This window comes from Brassica oleracea, chromosome C4, assembly GCF_000695525.1.
Source record: "Brassica oleracea var. oleracea cultivar TO1000 chromosome C4, BOL, whole genome shotgun sequence".
In the NCBI taxonomy this organism is placed as follows: Eukaryota; Viridiplantae; Streptophyta; class Magnoliopsida; order Brassicales; family Brassicaceae; genus Brassica; species Brassica oleracea.
The window spans coordinates 47,972,071-47,987,686 of record NC_027751.1 but is presented as its reverse complement, the minus strand read 5'-3'; the positions used below and the strand labels follow the sequence as shown (position 1 = coordinate 47,987,686).

The window sequence follows — 15,616 nt, the reverse complement described above, 5'->3', positions numbered from 1 at the left end:
TTTTTTTATAAAACCCGAAATGGAACCGTATTACAAATAATTCGGGTATGGTTCGGGTTTAAAGCCCAAAAAACCGAAAAACCCCCGAAAACCCGATCTAAACCCGGAAAAAATCGAAAACATGTCTGGGTTATTCGGGTAGTTCGGATTTTTGTAGATATTTTTTATTTATAAATTATATTTTATATATATTAAAATTAAAAATAATAATTTTTTTAATATATTCAAAATATTTGGGTACCCGTTCGGTTCTCGGTTCGGTCCCGGTTCGGTTTCGGTTTTTCGGATTTAGAAATATAGGAACTGTTCGGGTTTTTGTAATTTTTGGTCCGGTTTCTGTCCCAGTTTTTTCGGTTCTGTTCTGGTTCGGTTTTCGGGTTTCGGATAATATGCCCATGACTAGTTCATGGGTCGCTTCTCAACCTTGGGAGACCTTTAGAGCAAAAGAAAAAACTTTGGGAGGCCTAAAAGCATACATTAGAATATGTGGCCTTCTAAAACTTAACGTTAAAAGTCATATTAAAACATTTTAAAAGGTAAATTCTTAAAATAAAAGTAATTTATTTTTGTGATGCTTTGATACTTTTCTCAGATTCAACTTTCACAAAAAGTACAAGCAACTAAAAACCAAAAGTTTCAACAATATACAATAGAACCCGTTGGTAATTTAGCACGTGATCGCTTGCATGAATCAAAACGTCGGTAATAGGTCATTCATACTGCAAAGACCAAATTCGTCTGCTAACCCTTAGCAACAACAAGGCATCGATTTTAAGGTAAATAAATCTTAATTGTGCACTGATTACGAAGAAGAGAACTTGCTATATGAATTGTATTATCACCTGCTACATGTAAACCAATACTCCAACGAAAAGTATTTTTTCGATCAAAGTGATCGGACCAGAGCATTCATATGAATGAAGAACAAAGTGAAGAACAAGAGAGACTGAGAAGAGAAATCAAGAGTAAGAGAAATAGAGTAAATAAAGAATTTTTTTTTTAGATTTAGATCTGTGTACAAGGAAGACAAAGAGATAAAATTCCAACGGCTATATTTCCCATAACTATATTTTTGAATTTAAATTTTTTTTGGACTGTAGTGAACAGTATTGCGAATCTCTACAGCACCAAAGTGCTCAATGCAGGTTTCTCAAATCGCCTACTTTGACCAAAGTACTCAATGCAGGTTTCTCAAATCGCCCATTTTGATGTCGTAGGTGATATGTCTTTTCCAGAGCCGGTCCTGGACTAAAGCAGGTAAAACCCATGCTTTAGGTGCCAAATTATATTATATATTTGTAGAGCAGAAAAATTTCTAAAGTTAGTTGTAGTGTAGTGGTCGACACTGCTATTAGTCTAACCAAAAGGGCGGGGTTCGAAACTCAACTTCGTTTTTTAGGTGAAATATTTTTATAGATGGATTGGGCTTTAGGCGCAAAAAATCAACGGATCGGACCTGGTCTTTTTCCTACAACATCAAAGTGCTCAATGTAGCTATCTCAAAGTTCTCACTTCGATGTTGTACGCAAACTTGATCTTTTAATGTCAATACTTTGAAGTATTGTCGTAAAACCACACGTAAATTCTCTTACAGCAATGTCTTCATTGAATTGAAAAGCCATACTAACTAATGAAAGACTTATAAATAAATATCAATATAATACTAGGGTATGGTATTATGCGATTGGTAGGAGTTGAAATGTTCGTGCGTAGTCTGCTCTGACTTTTATAATCAAGGTTGACAACACATTTAGGTAAGCCCATACGTCATCTTGGTCTTCAAATTAATATCTTATTTCACACACTTGGAGATTCTAACTGGCGGTCTAATGATTTATCATTTTAGCTCAATATTTCATTTTTCTTTAGTGTTTATAATATTCAGTTTATTTCTTCAACCACATGATTGAAAAAATTATTCATTGACATATCAATGCATGTAATTAAGATTCTACCCAAGGATAAATAATAATCCCTCAATGACTTATTAAAATGGCACGAATCTTCCAAACTATTATATTAACCACAAATAGAAACATAATATATTAAAAGAGATTAGTTGCAGATTCTGTTCCATTTTTAATGATGAGATGCGATGAGTACATTTCGGAAAACTGTATGTAGCGAATAGAAGCCGAACTTTTCTTTTAAGTGGATCATAGCAGATCAGAGCATTAAGTGGCAAATCTGATGACCAGTCAGCAAACACGTGAAAGCTTCAAACATCGATCTGGTGTTTTCTGAATACGCTAACAACGCATTGATTGTAAAATAAGTTTTTGTGATGAATAAATTTAGCATTCATTCAAAAAAAACACAAGCAATCACGATATTTGGTTGAAAGCTTTAAAATGATTTATAAGAAAAAATAAATTATATCTAGAATATGAACTTAGTTACGTTAACAAAAAAACCTTAGTTACGTTGTCATTTGTTCGTCCTTTAATAAATGGCTTGGAGTTGGCTTCAAGGACTACGACTTCATGACATGACAACCATGAAGTGCATAGCTTCTTAATCAATATCAAGCAATGTTTGCCTTTGTCGATTAGAGTATCCTTAACTGTTATTTGAATGGGTTCAAATCTCCCAACGACTAATGGACTAAACATTACATGGACTATTATACTATATACACTGATATACGATTGGTCAAAACTTAGTGCACATGCACGTACTGATATATGATGTGCCAATAAATAGTGAAATTATTTCCACTTAAAACAGATAGACACTTAACGAAATCATGATCTAAATACATACATGAACGTAACTTAGATCTTTTGGAAATGTTGACCCTGAAATACGAAATCATTTCATGAAACAAAGTTGGAAACTGTTTTTGTTTTCTTCCGAGTAAATCAGTGAAATGGTAGTTTTATCTTGAACTACTAAGAAAGAGAAAAAAAAATTATATTCCAGTATAATCCTTTATTATCTTGACTTGATGATGATCAGTCGTCATGCTTTGTATAGTATACTCTCATCCCCAAATGAATTTATTTGAACTTTAAAAAATCGTCAGAGGTGTGCCAAAAAATAAAGTAGGCAAAACTCATTTACTACTTTGTTTCCTGAAAACATTAATATATATATACACCATGCACGAATTTGAAACAGTCCTTTTTCACATGAATAAAACTAGTGATATATATTATTTTCTGTTTTGGTCAGATCATACATGTTCTATTTCAAAGTAAACCAACATTTCAACTCGGAAAAACAAATGTATATTAATACAATCTCTGCTCTTATCGTTTATAGTTTACACCTTACAGACGTATTACATACCTTACCAACTTTGTGTTAATTAGAAATGAGGACAATGTTAATACTACTAGACTAAATGGCAAGCTCCTCGATACCAGTCTATATTATAAATAAGTTTTGTTACAACAATATATAGAAATGATTTTGCAGAATTATTATTATTATTTATCATTTTTGAAGCTTGATTTTACAGAATTATTTTTATGGAACAATGTGCGTGTAGAGGTTATGACCAAACTATTTTTTTGGTGCAAATTATGACCAAACTATAATGTAGCAAGCTTATACAAACCTTATCTTTATTAAATTGAAAGAAAAAAAGCTATACAAACTTCTCTCTCCCTATACTGGTCAACAAATAGATGCGTGTGTTTCTTTATATAACATAGATGCAGGTATTAGACATCTTCACTGTACATTTTTGGCTTGTACATCTTTGACTACAAAAAAATAAAAATAAAACATCAGAGTTTTTTAATCCAAGAAAAAAACATCAGAGTTTATATCATCGGATGATGCCTAGTGGGAGGAGACCTCTTTCACCGGAATCAATGGCTCGAAAAAGAGAAGAGAAAGAAGATTTGTATTGTTGCACAACTTTGTCGGAGTCTGATGTGTCTGCTTTTGTCTCTGAACTCACAGATCAACCCACCCCACCATCCATGGATTCGTCTTCTTCATCTCTTACCCCTCGAGGTAATCTCATATATCTGATCAATTTGCTTATAATTCTATATTAATATATAAACACATAGCTCTGTGATTATCTTTTTCATAGCAGATTCTCTTTTCATAAACTTTGGAACTGGATAGTTTAGTTAATTATTGGATTTGTTTACATTGGTTATGAATGCCTTAGTGGCTGCAACATGACCTTGATAATTCACATATTGAACATCAGTCTTGTTTTTGCATCCTTCTTGTTCACAGTGTATTATATCATTTTATTAGAACTCAGTGAATCTTTATGAATGTTCCTGGTATGATCTTATTAAGGTTAATCCGCTCTTTAATTTTCCAAATTTGTGGGACAAAATGATAATAATTTGGCCTTCCAATACATGCTTAACTATCTCGGTTGCTACCTTTCATAAGTCAGGCTAGGGTTGGTAGCGACAGTCATGTTTTGGTTTAGATAGTTGGTCAGACAATATTTCTAGCTTGAAACATAGGGAAGAAGTATTCAAAAATCGAACTTAATTATTTTGTACAGCAATATTATAGGAAATACTGAAGTATATATTAGTTGATTACCACTTACGAAATTTTTTATTATAGAGGCTAATAAAATGATCATATTACCACTTAATAAATGATTATATTATTATGAATTTTTGTTACCACTATTATTCAAACACACATTAATAGGTTTCAACACATGCCAATGGACTGGTTAGGTTTATGTTTTTCATGAAAGTGATGAATAACATGTGATATCCAACTTTTAATCATGTCACCTTTTCCACAAGAGTGAACTTTAACATTTTCACCATTTCATCAGAACAAAGAAATTCGAGACAACGAAACTACAGAGGGGTGAGGCAAAGACCGTGGGGAAAGTACGCGGCCGAGATCCGTGACCCAAACAAGGCAGCTCGTGTGTGGCTTGGCACGTTCAACACCGCAGAAGAAGCAGCGTTAGCATATGACAAAGCTGCTTTTGAGTTTAGAGGCCACAAGGCCAAGCTTAACTTCCCGGAGCACATTCTTATCAACTCTACTCATCGCTATCCATCAACCGCTACTTCACATGATCCCATCATCGTTACGCCAGTTCCACCAGTTGCTCCTGACATACTTCTTGATCAATATGGCAAATATCTATCGGAAAATAGCTACTCCAGTGCTGCCAACTTGTCCATGACTATATCGGCTTCTTCGTCCTCATTGAGTCAACAAGGGAATATACCAAAATTGGAGGATAGTGAAAGCGTGAAAAACATGAGTATTCACAAAAGAAGAAAATAGCATATCCATGCATGCTTTAGGAGTATATTCCTCTGGGCTCTGGCAGTTATCAAACGTATTGACCGTCAATCAAAACTGTCAAACCGGTTCTAGACACAACTCAGTGAAACATTTGCTTTACCACCCAAAACTTTAAGAAGTTACGTATGGATATTACAAATATTTTTTTATTAAAACTCTTAATAAATGTTTGGCTCCAAAATCTCAGTTATATAGAAGAAACACACGCATCTATTTGTTGACTTGGAAGAGGAAAAAGCTGTCTCGTACGCATTCTAATTGGTCAAGAGACTCAAGACAAACAATCGTTTGTGTTTGTTCTGCGGCTGTAACTACCGCCACCTGGGTTTGGTTCGCGTTCGGATGAACTATTTAACCCAACTACCGCCACCTGGGTTTGGTTCGCGTTCGGATGAACTATTTACTATGTTTGGGTTTTCTCGGCAAATAGGTAAAACCATCATAACTAGCTTCAGCTGTAATAATATATACAACCTTGTTAGTTATGATCTAACATCCCTGGATTTAAGAGAGCCTATAAGCAAAGAAGAAGCTCTGATATATATATTATACAAGTAAAAAAAAGTTATTTACAAAAGCGTGATACATGCATCCATCAAAAATCTCAATGAATGTTGAATACTAATATAGGCAACAACAACATACTCAGAACACAAACATCTCTAACATGACAATAGCCTCTCACAAAGTAAAGACAGAACAACAAGAACATGCTTAGGGATAACCATCAAGCACACCTTTAAGTAGATTTAGCCCTTCCGCAGATATACTCCGCCTCACCCTTGACTGCATCCGGATCTCTATCCTCTGTGGAGGATCAGGAGAGAAGCACACAACAATCACAGTCAAATTATCACACGTATTCCTTTTAAGAGCCTCCCTCACCAGCTCTCTAGAGCATCTCTCTGGATCATTATGAATCATCAGTTCTTTCCTAGCGATTGTCACCGCGCATTGACTGCTCATCACATCCCAAAGACCGTCGCACCCCATTATCAAGAACTCATCTTCTTCACTAAGGTCGGTTTCTTGCAACTCTGGCTCTGGGCTTAAGGGACAAGCAGAGCCTTTGGGGCCTTTCATGTGCCAGTCCCCAATGGCACGTGCAACTGATAGTTGCCCGTTGAGGTAGCCATCATACACAACTCCACCTAAATTTTCTATTCTTACTTTCTCGGCGATGCAGTTTGGTTTGTGGTCTTTGGATAACTCAATTGCTCTGCCTCTTCTGCCAAGCACCGCTCGGCAATCACCAGCGTTTGCAATTATCAACCTCCTGTAAAGGAAAGAGAGTAGCAACTCTGTTCATTATCAAAATCAAAAGTACATGAACATGAATTTTAAATGTCCCTTACCTTCCAAAAATAAAAGCTGCAAGGGCAGTGGTCCCGGAAGATATGTCAAGGGAAGAATCATCTGCAAATTCGTAATCAGCTTTCAAGAAAGCATTCTTAATTGCTTTTTTAACACATCGTGGGAAGTAGGAGTCTTCTACAATGTATCTCAGTATGTTCTTTCTAACGAACAGTGCTGCATCTGTGCCTCCATGGCCATCAAACACCTGCCAAAGAACACAATCAACAATGTTAACAAGTTGATAAGCTGCATTTAAGCTTTCTTTGGGTAAGGTTTTGAAGATTACACACTCACCCCATAGAAGGCTCCAAGAGACGAGAAATCAACAGATGCACCAAGATGCTGAACAAGATCATCAATGCATATGTGTTCATCTTCCATAAACTGTTTTGCTCCTTGTTCAGCACAGCTTCCTGATCGGTATACAGGCAGAAACTCTGATTTTTCATCAGGTGACTTCATAACCAAACTACAAACATCCACATCCTGCGCGCAAACATCAACTAGTTAAGTCATTTGAACCAAATGCAAGAGAGAAAAAAAACACAAATCCAGAGCTTGTGGGTCATATAAGTTACCTGCAGCCTACTAGTAGTAGTGCTTGTGATATGTTGCATAGAAGAAACGTGCCTTGGAGGTTTTCCTTTACTCATTTGCTTAGAGTCATCTAAAGTATCAATCTCTGCTGCAGAAGCCTTCTCCATGTTGAAATCTCCGTCTAGAACCGTTATCAACGGTGAAAATTCCATACCATCCGCTGAGCTCTTCTCAATCATGTAAATCTATCAGCAATACAGTAACAATTTCCTCTTGTGTGTTTTCGATGTAAGCGTTTTCAGTCTGTTGCTTTCCTGTGTTCACACTAGATCATAGATCAACAAAGAGAAACTTAGAAGAAGTTATAAGTAAAAAACTTCACAATGAAGACCCACTTGGGAAACTTGTACGAACTACAGGAACCTTACTTCCTAAAGATCAATTTCAAAGCCAAAAGAAATGATTTTGACAAACGCCCAAGTTCAGCAGATCCTTGATCTTGATCAAAGCGGTGGTATCAGACTCAATAAACGAAGAAAGTTAAGGAATTCAATAACGACAACACGCAAAAATTCAAGCAACTCAAAGGTGAAACCTTTTCTACTACTTGTCAGCTCAGATCAACTCAAGGAACTCAATAACCGCAAGCTTGTACAACTTTAAACTAAGCACCCAAAATCAACCACTCTAAAGGGTCAAGAAGCAGGTGAAAATTTTTCCTTAAGTCAGATCAACCAAAACCCCAATTCAGAAAATTGAACCAGAACCCTGTTTTCACAAAATCACACCCACAAAAGCTCAATTCAACAAAACCTCAGGAACCCAAGACGAGTTCAGCTCTTAGACCAACCCCACCAGATTGATGAGAAACGAAAGGTAGAAAAATTCAGAAAAATGAGAAACTTACCACACAAACAAAAGCTCGGAGACTATACCCTTTTAGATCCTCTTGAAAGCTTTCCCGGAAACCCAGAAATAAGAAAGTTATGGCGTTGAAGAAAAAAGAAGAGAATTGACGAAAGACAATTTCAGGAAGGTTTCTTTGAGAGAGAGAGACGAAGAAGAAGAAGGTTTGTCTTTGTTTGGTATTTGGTTGGCCACCGGCGATTCCAGGTAATCTCTTCCATCGTCTATCTGTCCCCTCCGGAGATCTCTTACTGACACGCGTCGTTAAATCAACGGCTAAGCATTTCTTTGACCGGGTGGTACCGCCATTGAGTCCCACCCGTTAGATTGCTTGGATAGATAATGGACGGATAAGATGTCATCCACGTAATCTCCTCTTGTCTTTTCCATCGCGTGGGGTTATTACCTCCGATTAAAATATTCTTATATAGCTGCAACAGATTCCCGCCATACACTTGTCGTAATCGTATTGGGATGGAACTTATCCAAAACCGGTAAAATCCCATATCGGTAGCGATCTAACGACAATGGTAGCTATTTGTTGTTGGTGATTGGACATCTCGTTGATGGAATTAGCATATTAATTTTGCAAATTATTATTTTACTGACTTTTTATTGCAATTAAAAGTATAGTTTTTGGGTCTTAATGATGAGAGATTAGAAGTATTAACTACTAATGATTGAAAATTGGAACTTTAATGACCAAACTAACAACCAATGTTAGTTACACAGATTTTTTTTTGAATAGTTACACAGACTATATATGCCGTTGGGTGTTCTTTTTGATTGTTGATATTTTGATATGTCGGTCCTTTCTATTAAATATCAAATAAGAATTATTTATTGGAACTATTTTTTGAACATTATAAATAATGTATTTTATATGTTCATCTCAGAGGCCTGAATGATTAAATATTTTTTTTCAAAAATAAACATCAAAGATTATATTTTCTTGGCTAATTTTTAAAAAATAACGCATGAGATTTTGTAATTTGAATCATATATGTCAAAAATAAAGTTTAATTTGAATGAGAAATAGAAGTCTAATATGTGTGATTTGAAAAACTTGTACAAAGTAGTAAATACACACATTGGATATTTGGATTTAGATTTTGATTTGTTAGTTGGACTTCATGTTCATTAATTTAATCTTATAAACCAAATATATATTTATCTTTTATATTGATAAAATATAAAAAACAAATCTATTTTAATGTATATTATTTAGTTTGAATTTGTCAAACCATAATAGTTTTACTCTTTAATTTTTTGGTAAAAATTTGAAATAAATTCACATATTAATTGACAAAAATTAAAGACTCCGTTAGTGTACCATGAAAGTTTTATTTTTGTGTTGAAAAATGAAATTTGTGTTTCTCATTATTTTTTTATAAAGAGGCTTGTAAGCATTATAGAAAAACATACTTTCAACAACAACAAATCACTTTCTCCTACCTTAAATAGTTATGTTGGTTTTTTTTTTTTTTGAGAGTACAACACAAAAGTTAGGTTCGTCAGGTTCTTTTTTCGGTGATAGTAAACAGAAACATATGCAGTTGTATCAATGAAATCTTACTATTTTTACAAATATCAGTTGTCTCCATTGTAGTGAAATAAGGTTCTTACATTGTTATATATCCTTATGAAGATTTTGGTTGTTATATTCGGTAGCTTAACTAAAATGTTGTTAAGTCACTTTCAGCACTAGTTTTTAATAAAAGTTATTTTGGTTATTTTTCTCTTTATATGCTATTTTATGATAAATTTTTTGAGACACTGTTTTAAGTGTTTTTCATATTTTATTATCTTTATAATGTATATTTGTTCAAAATTCATCAAGTTTATGAAGATTCTTGTTGCTACAACTAATGGCATGCTTTTCAAATTGCTGGTGGTTATGGAATTGACTTTAACTTAATTTATACACTATAATTTGCTAGGAATCAGTCGGTCATTACGAGTTGTGTGCTAAAAAAAATGAAACTTTTATCAAAATATTCAGCGTTAGGACTTGGAACACATCTTATCTATATTATTAAACCTGAAGTACTTTTTAGTACTATTTGGAAAAATAGATAACCGTTTAAATGAGAATTGTTTAGAAATATAGATAACAATATTTTTAATATTTCTTTTTATTTATACATTTAGCCATTTCATTTATAATAAATTAACTATTTCTTTTTTTGTATTTTTTGTATTTGCAGATTCTGCCACCGCATTTAAAATCAATTTAAATTAATTAATTAAAATTCCAAAGCTTATCTAACCAAATCAATATTCATATACTAACCATTATTAATATTGTATAAATATTAACTAAATCGCCTGTGTTAAAAAGAGATAACATTTTCATAGGATTAACTAAATCACCATATTACAAAGCATAAAAATATTCATAGATTTTTTTTTATAAAATTAGTGGTTTATGATTTAATGTTGAACACAAGTTAAATTAAACGTCCGCGTGAGGGTGCGGATCAAGTTTTAAGTATTAGTTCTTTATTAAAAAAATTATACGTTTGGCATATAATCTGTGGGAAGATGGTCAAATTAAGCATCACTCAATTGAGTAGAATGGATCATAACAACAGGTAAGGAGAAAAAAACAAATCAATTATCTTTTTTTTTTTAAACAAATCAAATTATCGCAAAAGCATCATATAGAAAAGGCAAGAGAACATGTTTGTTTTGTGATAATGAATGATTCACTTCTTAGCTTGTTGGTTAGCTGAATCTATAGCAGAGGGAGGAGCACTACCGGAGAGGGTCGGTGCGTCGGTTGAGCCGCCGCCTTGGCCAGACTTAACCTCCTGGTGACCGGAAGTTCCATAAGCGTTCTTCTTGTAATCTTCTATATCTTCGTACTTCGTGTACGGACTTGTTTCTAGTGGTAACTCTTGTTTCTCTGGTGGTGTCTTCGACATGTTTCTTTAACAAAGGTTAGCTTTCTTTCCTTCTTGTGTAAAGAGTAAAGATAGTAATATAGTATGTTTAAAAAAAAGGTGATTTACTTATGGGAGATGTAAATAAACGGTGTCCAAAGAAATTGCACAATATTGGCAATGGAACTAGGGAGTGTTTTTGACTAGGTAATTTTGTCGTTAACTAATTTTAAGAAGAACTAGCTTTTGATCCGCACGCCCGCACGGATGTATTTTTCAAAAGAATTATAGTTTATATCAATATATGATAATATAGATACATAAATTTTACCATATTACTTTGTGTTTTATATAACATGTGGATATATAACATTTTTATTGTAATTGGATCATCCATATATTTTTTTTGTTTTGAACACATATTATGTGTGTTTACAAATCTTCTAAATTCATATCTTTGTATCAATAACCACACAAGACATTTTTCTTACAGTAAATTTATTATTGTTTGGAAAAAATAATTTGCAAATGTTATATTTTTAATTACTTTTTATACAAGAAAATCATCAAAACGTGAAAAAGATATAAAACATATTTATGTGAATAATATAAATGGAGAATAAATAAATATATATATATATATAAACTATTAAAACGCAATATAGGAACTCTTATTAAAAAAGATGAATCTGTATGAAATCAATATATAGGCCAAGATAGGGTTTATATGTTGTTGGGTTAACGCTAAATAAAATGTCATGAATAAGTAATGAATGGTCCATTTAGAACCCTAAAAAAGATCATAACCTTTTTGATATGATGATTACATAAAAATAGGAAAAAAAAAGTTGGGATGTTGTTTTGTTTTCGAAAAAACAAATATTTAGTTATGATCTTCTGCGGTTAATAGTGATTGCATGGAATTAAGAATCATTTTTTGAATGGCAGTGAGTTGTCAAAGGAATATAGCATATTAAGTTTATATTTTGTACAAAAAATAATCGAAAATACGCCAAACAATAAATTTGCTAAACCATAAATTAGGTAAACCATAAATTAGGAAAATAACATATTTAGTTTCGATTTTGTGCACAGAAAAAATGAAAATTCACAAAACCATAAATTTGCTAAACCTTAAATTAGCTAAACCATAAATTAGCTAAACCAAACCTTGATTATATCTATATACAAAATGTTGGTATGCATAATCTAAACAAATATAGACTGAATATAAATTGGCTAAAATATAAAACCATAAACTTAATATCGATTAGATTATGGTTAAGAAATTGTGATGAATCGTTTGGTTTGGTTTGTAATGGGTTAGCTAATAAAAAAAAACTATTACAAGCCACAGCTTTAGAGGAGTATTTGATTGGAATAATATAAGGTATGTGCTAGTTGGTCAACTATTTAATCTTGAGTATTGGTTTCGAATAGTACTATAAGATACGTGCTGGTCTAATTTAATTAATAAGATTGTGTACAGAACGGGATGGGTTAACGTTTATTTGGTATAAAAAATGAATGGGTTAAGGAAAGTGTAAAACTACTGTATTTTGATCAGTGACATTTCCTTGTAATTATTTAGAAAAACTCAGGATTAAGTACTATTTGTACTCATGTTTTAATAGTTTAGATAATAATTAACTATTGATATTATGATGATAGAATTAATTGTGGTCCTTCTACCACAACAGAAGAATCCAACACGTGTATGAATCCTTCTTGCATCATCTATCATCAATAAGCTAACCAAGTCTTTTAGCTCTTTCAATCCTCAGATGCATTGTATCTCCCACAACAGAAGCATGACACCCGATATAAGAACTTGCGGGTTATAAACATTTCTTAAGAATCTTATAAAATTTTCTCCATAGTTTAGGGATCTATACTTTATATAAAAACCTTCAAAAATTGTGGAGGCTATAGCTAATGTGTTATTAGGCTTGATCCAGATCCGACCTTGCTGATCTTCACTTCGATCCAACTGCAACCCATTTCTTTGCTTACCCCATTCACTCATGAGTTCTATAGTGAATAAAAGTGAAATTCTCGTGAGTTGTTCGATGAGAGAACTAGAGTGTAACAGCGATTATTAACCATATGCGTTTAGTAAATTTTGAAGAGTTTCCGGCTACACGTATGATTGCGGTTTTGCATCCAAACTGGATAACATCTCGTTCATGTTCTTAGTTTCATGCAAATTCACTATTTCTATTTGCATTAAAAAATTGTTAGTGCAGTGAGGACTGAGTTTTAGAAGTTGAAGAAAAACAACTCCTCAAGATGTCCATGTACCAGTCGTGAAGTACTACATGAAGTCATGAAATACTACATGAAGTCGTACAAGAAGTACTACATGAAGTGAAGCTGAAGTAAAGCTGTGTAGCTGACTTGAAGACTGGACTTGGAGCCGACGTAGAGCTAAACTACAAGATACTTGGAGGCTAAGCTAGCTATGATTTACCTTGGAGAAGGGTAAATCATCAAGGGAAGATTTCCAAGAGGCTTTGAAGAAGTTTTGGAAATATTCCATAAGAAATATCTCTTCCTTGAGAAGTTGGCAAGGATAAGCCACGAAGTCTAAATGTATAAGTAGACAGAGACGTGCCTTGGGATAGGTATCACTTCAAGAGAAGGCCGTAAGCATAAGGGTTTTGGTGTCGAATGAGAGTAGACACAAAACATAAGGGCTAGGGGTCATGAGGGGGTCAGAGGGGTTCTTGGGTTAGTTTGATCTAGGAACGTGTTAGGCTGGTGTCTCTGTCTGAGTGTGACATGTTAGTCAAATCGGAAGAGAGCTAGTAAGACACTTTATCTATGTAAAGATAAACCTTCATTATTATCTTGATGTATTACTTTGTGAAATAAATAAAAGCATTGTACTTGTATGTATTACTCTCTGTAACAGACTCGTCTTGCACCTACAAAAATCACTATTTGTACTTTCTATGTTGCGATCTTTTGGTAATAGGCCGTGATCGTTGTACGTGGTAGTTTAGATTTCGGCTAATTGGTGAAGATCTAGTTCGACTATCTTGTTATATCAAACTTAAGATGTATACGTACACAGAATCATCAATACTATTAAAATGGAAGAAGTCCTACAAAATCTACTTACAAAAGATTGTTGGACCTATTCATTAACCAATTAAATTTTTGGTTCTACCTTATATTTTCTATTATTTCTCTAATTATACTAACAATTTAATGCTCTCTAACTATACATACATCACTTTTACCATCTATATTATATTTTTGTTATACCAAATTTTTATACATACATAACTCTATTATACTAATTCATATAAATATATTATACCGACATATTATCTTCTCTATTTGTGTCTCATAAATCTAATGACCAAAATAGTAATGATTCGTCTCAATAAACAAAATTTTTATTGTTTCTTGGTGCCATCCTTTCCATTAAAATTAAAAAGATAAATCTATAATAAATTATCAATAATGAAAACCTATCAATATATTTTGGTCTTCTGTATTTTTAATGATTTATAGTAATAAAATTTTAAAATAAAAATTATAAATTAAATAGTTTATTTAATTTAATACTTTTTATATATTATTGGATATATCTTAGTTTTCACGAGTCAATCAGTGTCAGGTGATAGGTTATAAACGGATTTTGAATTTAACCCAAAATTTATCGGATTCTTAAATAGTGGTGATTTATATACGGATCACTTGATTGAGCGATTATATCATATAGATACGGGTCACATCAACACAACAATAAATATATTATAAGTTACAAACTTTAAACACATAATTTTATAATTATCAAATTTTGTTTCTTATAATTTTTTTAGGAAATAAATTATGCGCTAAGCGCATGTCAAAATCTAGTAAATGTATTATAATATATAATGAAACACCAAAATACCAAACATCAAACCATATCTTTGAAAAATGTTGTTTGGAAAAACACAAATTCAATATATATTTATAAACATAACTATAAATTAAGGAAAACGTGAATGATTCAAAAAATTAGATTATGCAGTCCAAACTATTTAGGTTTTATTTATGAAAATGCACGAACCACTTGGCTGAAGTCAATGCATATTTAAAATTGGTCGAAGCCAACGCAGCTCAAACAAATTTTAAGATAATCGCGTATAGCGTGAGAATAAATTATTATAAACGAAAGAAGAACAATGACGATGACATTCATTTCATATTTCATGGCGATATTTTCCTTCCAGCATATGCTTCTTCTCGTCGCATCACTCTTCTTCTTACCCACCTTCCACGCTGTTGATTTCAAATACTGCAACGGTAAATGTACACTACAAGAAAACATCAAGGATTCTGTGGAAAAAAATCGTCGGAATTTCGTCGGAATATCGTTATTCCGACGAAATTCCGACGAAACACGTCGTCGGAAATAATTCCTCGGAATTTCTTTTTTCCTCTGAAATCCCTCGGAATTTTCCGACGGAATTCCGAGGAAATAAATTTCCGAGGATCCCTTGTTTGTCGGAAAAGTCCTCGGAATATACCGAGGTAGAACTTCGTCGGGATAATTCCTCGGAAGTTCATCGATCGATGCGTGTTTGGACATATATACATCGATCGATAGGAGTATACCGACGGACTTTTTCCTCGGTTTATTCCGAGGAACTGTTCCCTCGGTATATTCCGAGGGA

The 15,616-nt window shown here is 33.2% G+C and overlaps 3 protein-coding genes across 3 annotated transcripts; 1 reads left to right on the top strand and 2 right to left on the bottom strand.

Moving 5' to 3' along the window:
* The first annotated feature begins 3,683 nt into the window (after positions 1 to 3,683).
* LOC106340440 (ethylene-responsive transcription factor ERF112-like) lies at positions 3,684 to 5,506 on the top strand. The gene is made up of 2 exons (XM_013779316.1): positions 3,684 to 3,966; positions 4,772 to 5,506. Exons 1-2 carry the CDS (start codon positions 3,783 to 3,785, stop codon positions 5,236 to 5,238), a joined length of 651 nt encoding a protein of 216 aa, XP_013634770.1. The 5' UTR covers positions 3,684 to 3,782; the 3' UTR covers positions 5,239 to 5,506.
* A 254-nt stretch (positions 5,507 to 5,760) lies between these two features.
* On the bottom strand, positions 5,761 to 8,253 carry LOC106336648 (probable protein phosphatase 2C 27). Its single transcript, XM_013775542.1, has 5 exons — positions 8,060 to 8,253; positions 7,194 to 7,477; positions 6,910 to 7,101; positions 6,615 to 6,820; positions 5,761 to 6,535 (listed from the first exon to the last, which is right to left on the bottom strand). Exons 2-5 carry the CDS (start codon positions 7,389 to 7,391, stop codon positions 5,974 to 5,976), a joined length of 1,158 nt encoding a protein of 385 aa, XP_013630996.1. The 5' UTR covers positions 7,392 to 7,477; positions 8,060 to 8,253; the 3' UTR covers positions 5,761 to 5,973.
* A 2,404-nt stretch (positions 8,254 to 10,657) lies between these two features.
* LOC106341373 lies at positions 10,658 to 11,056 on the bottom strand. Its single transcript, XM_013780151.1, has one exon. The coding sequence runs from the start codon at positions 10,983 to 10,985 to the stop codon at positions 10,767 to 10,769; it is 219 nt and encodes a 72-aa protein (XP_013635605.1). The 5' UTR covers positions 10,986 to 11,056; the 3' UTR covers positions 10,658 to 10,766.
* Positions 11,057 to 15,616: the final 4,560 nt, after the last annotated feature.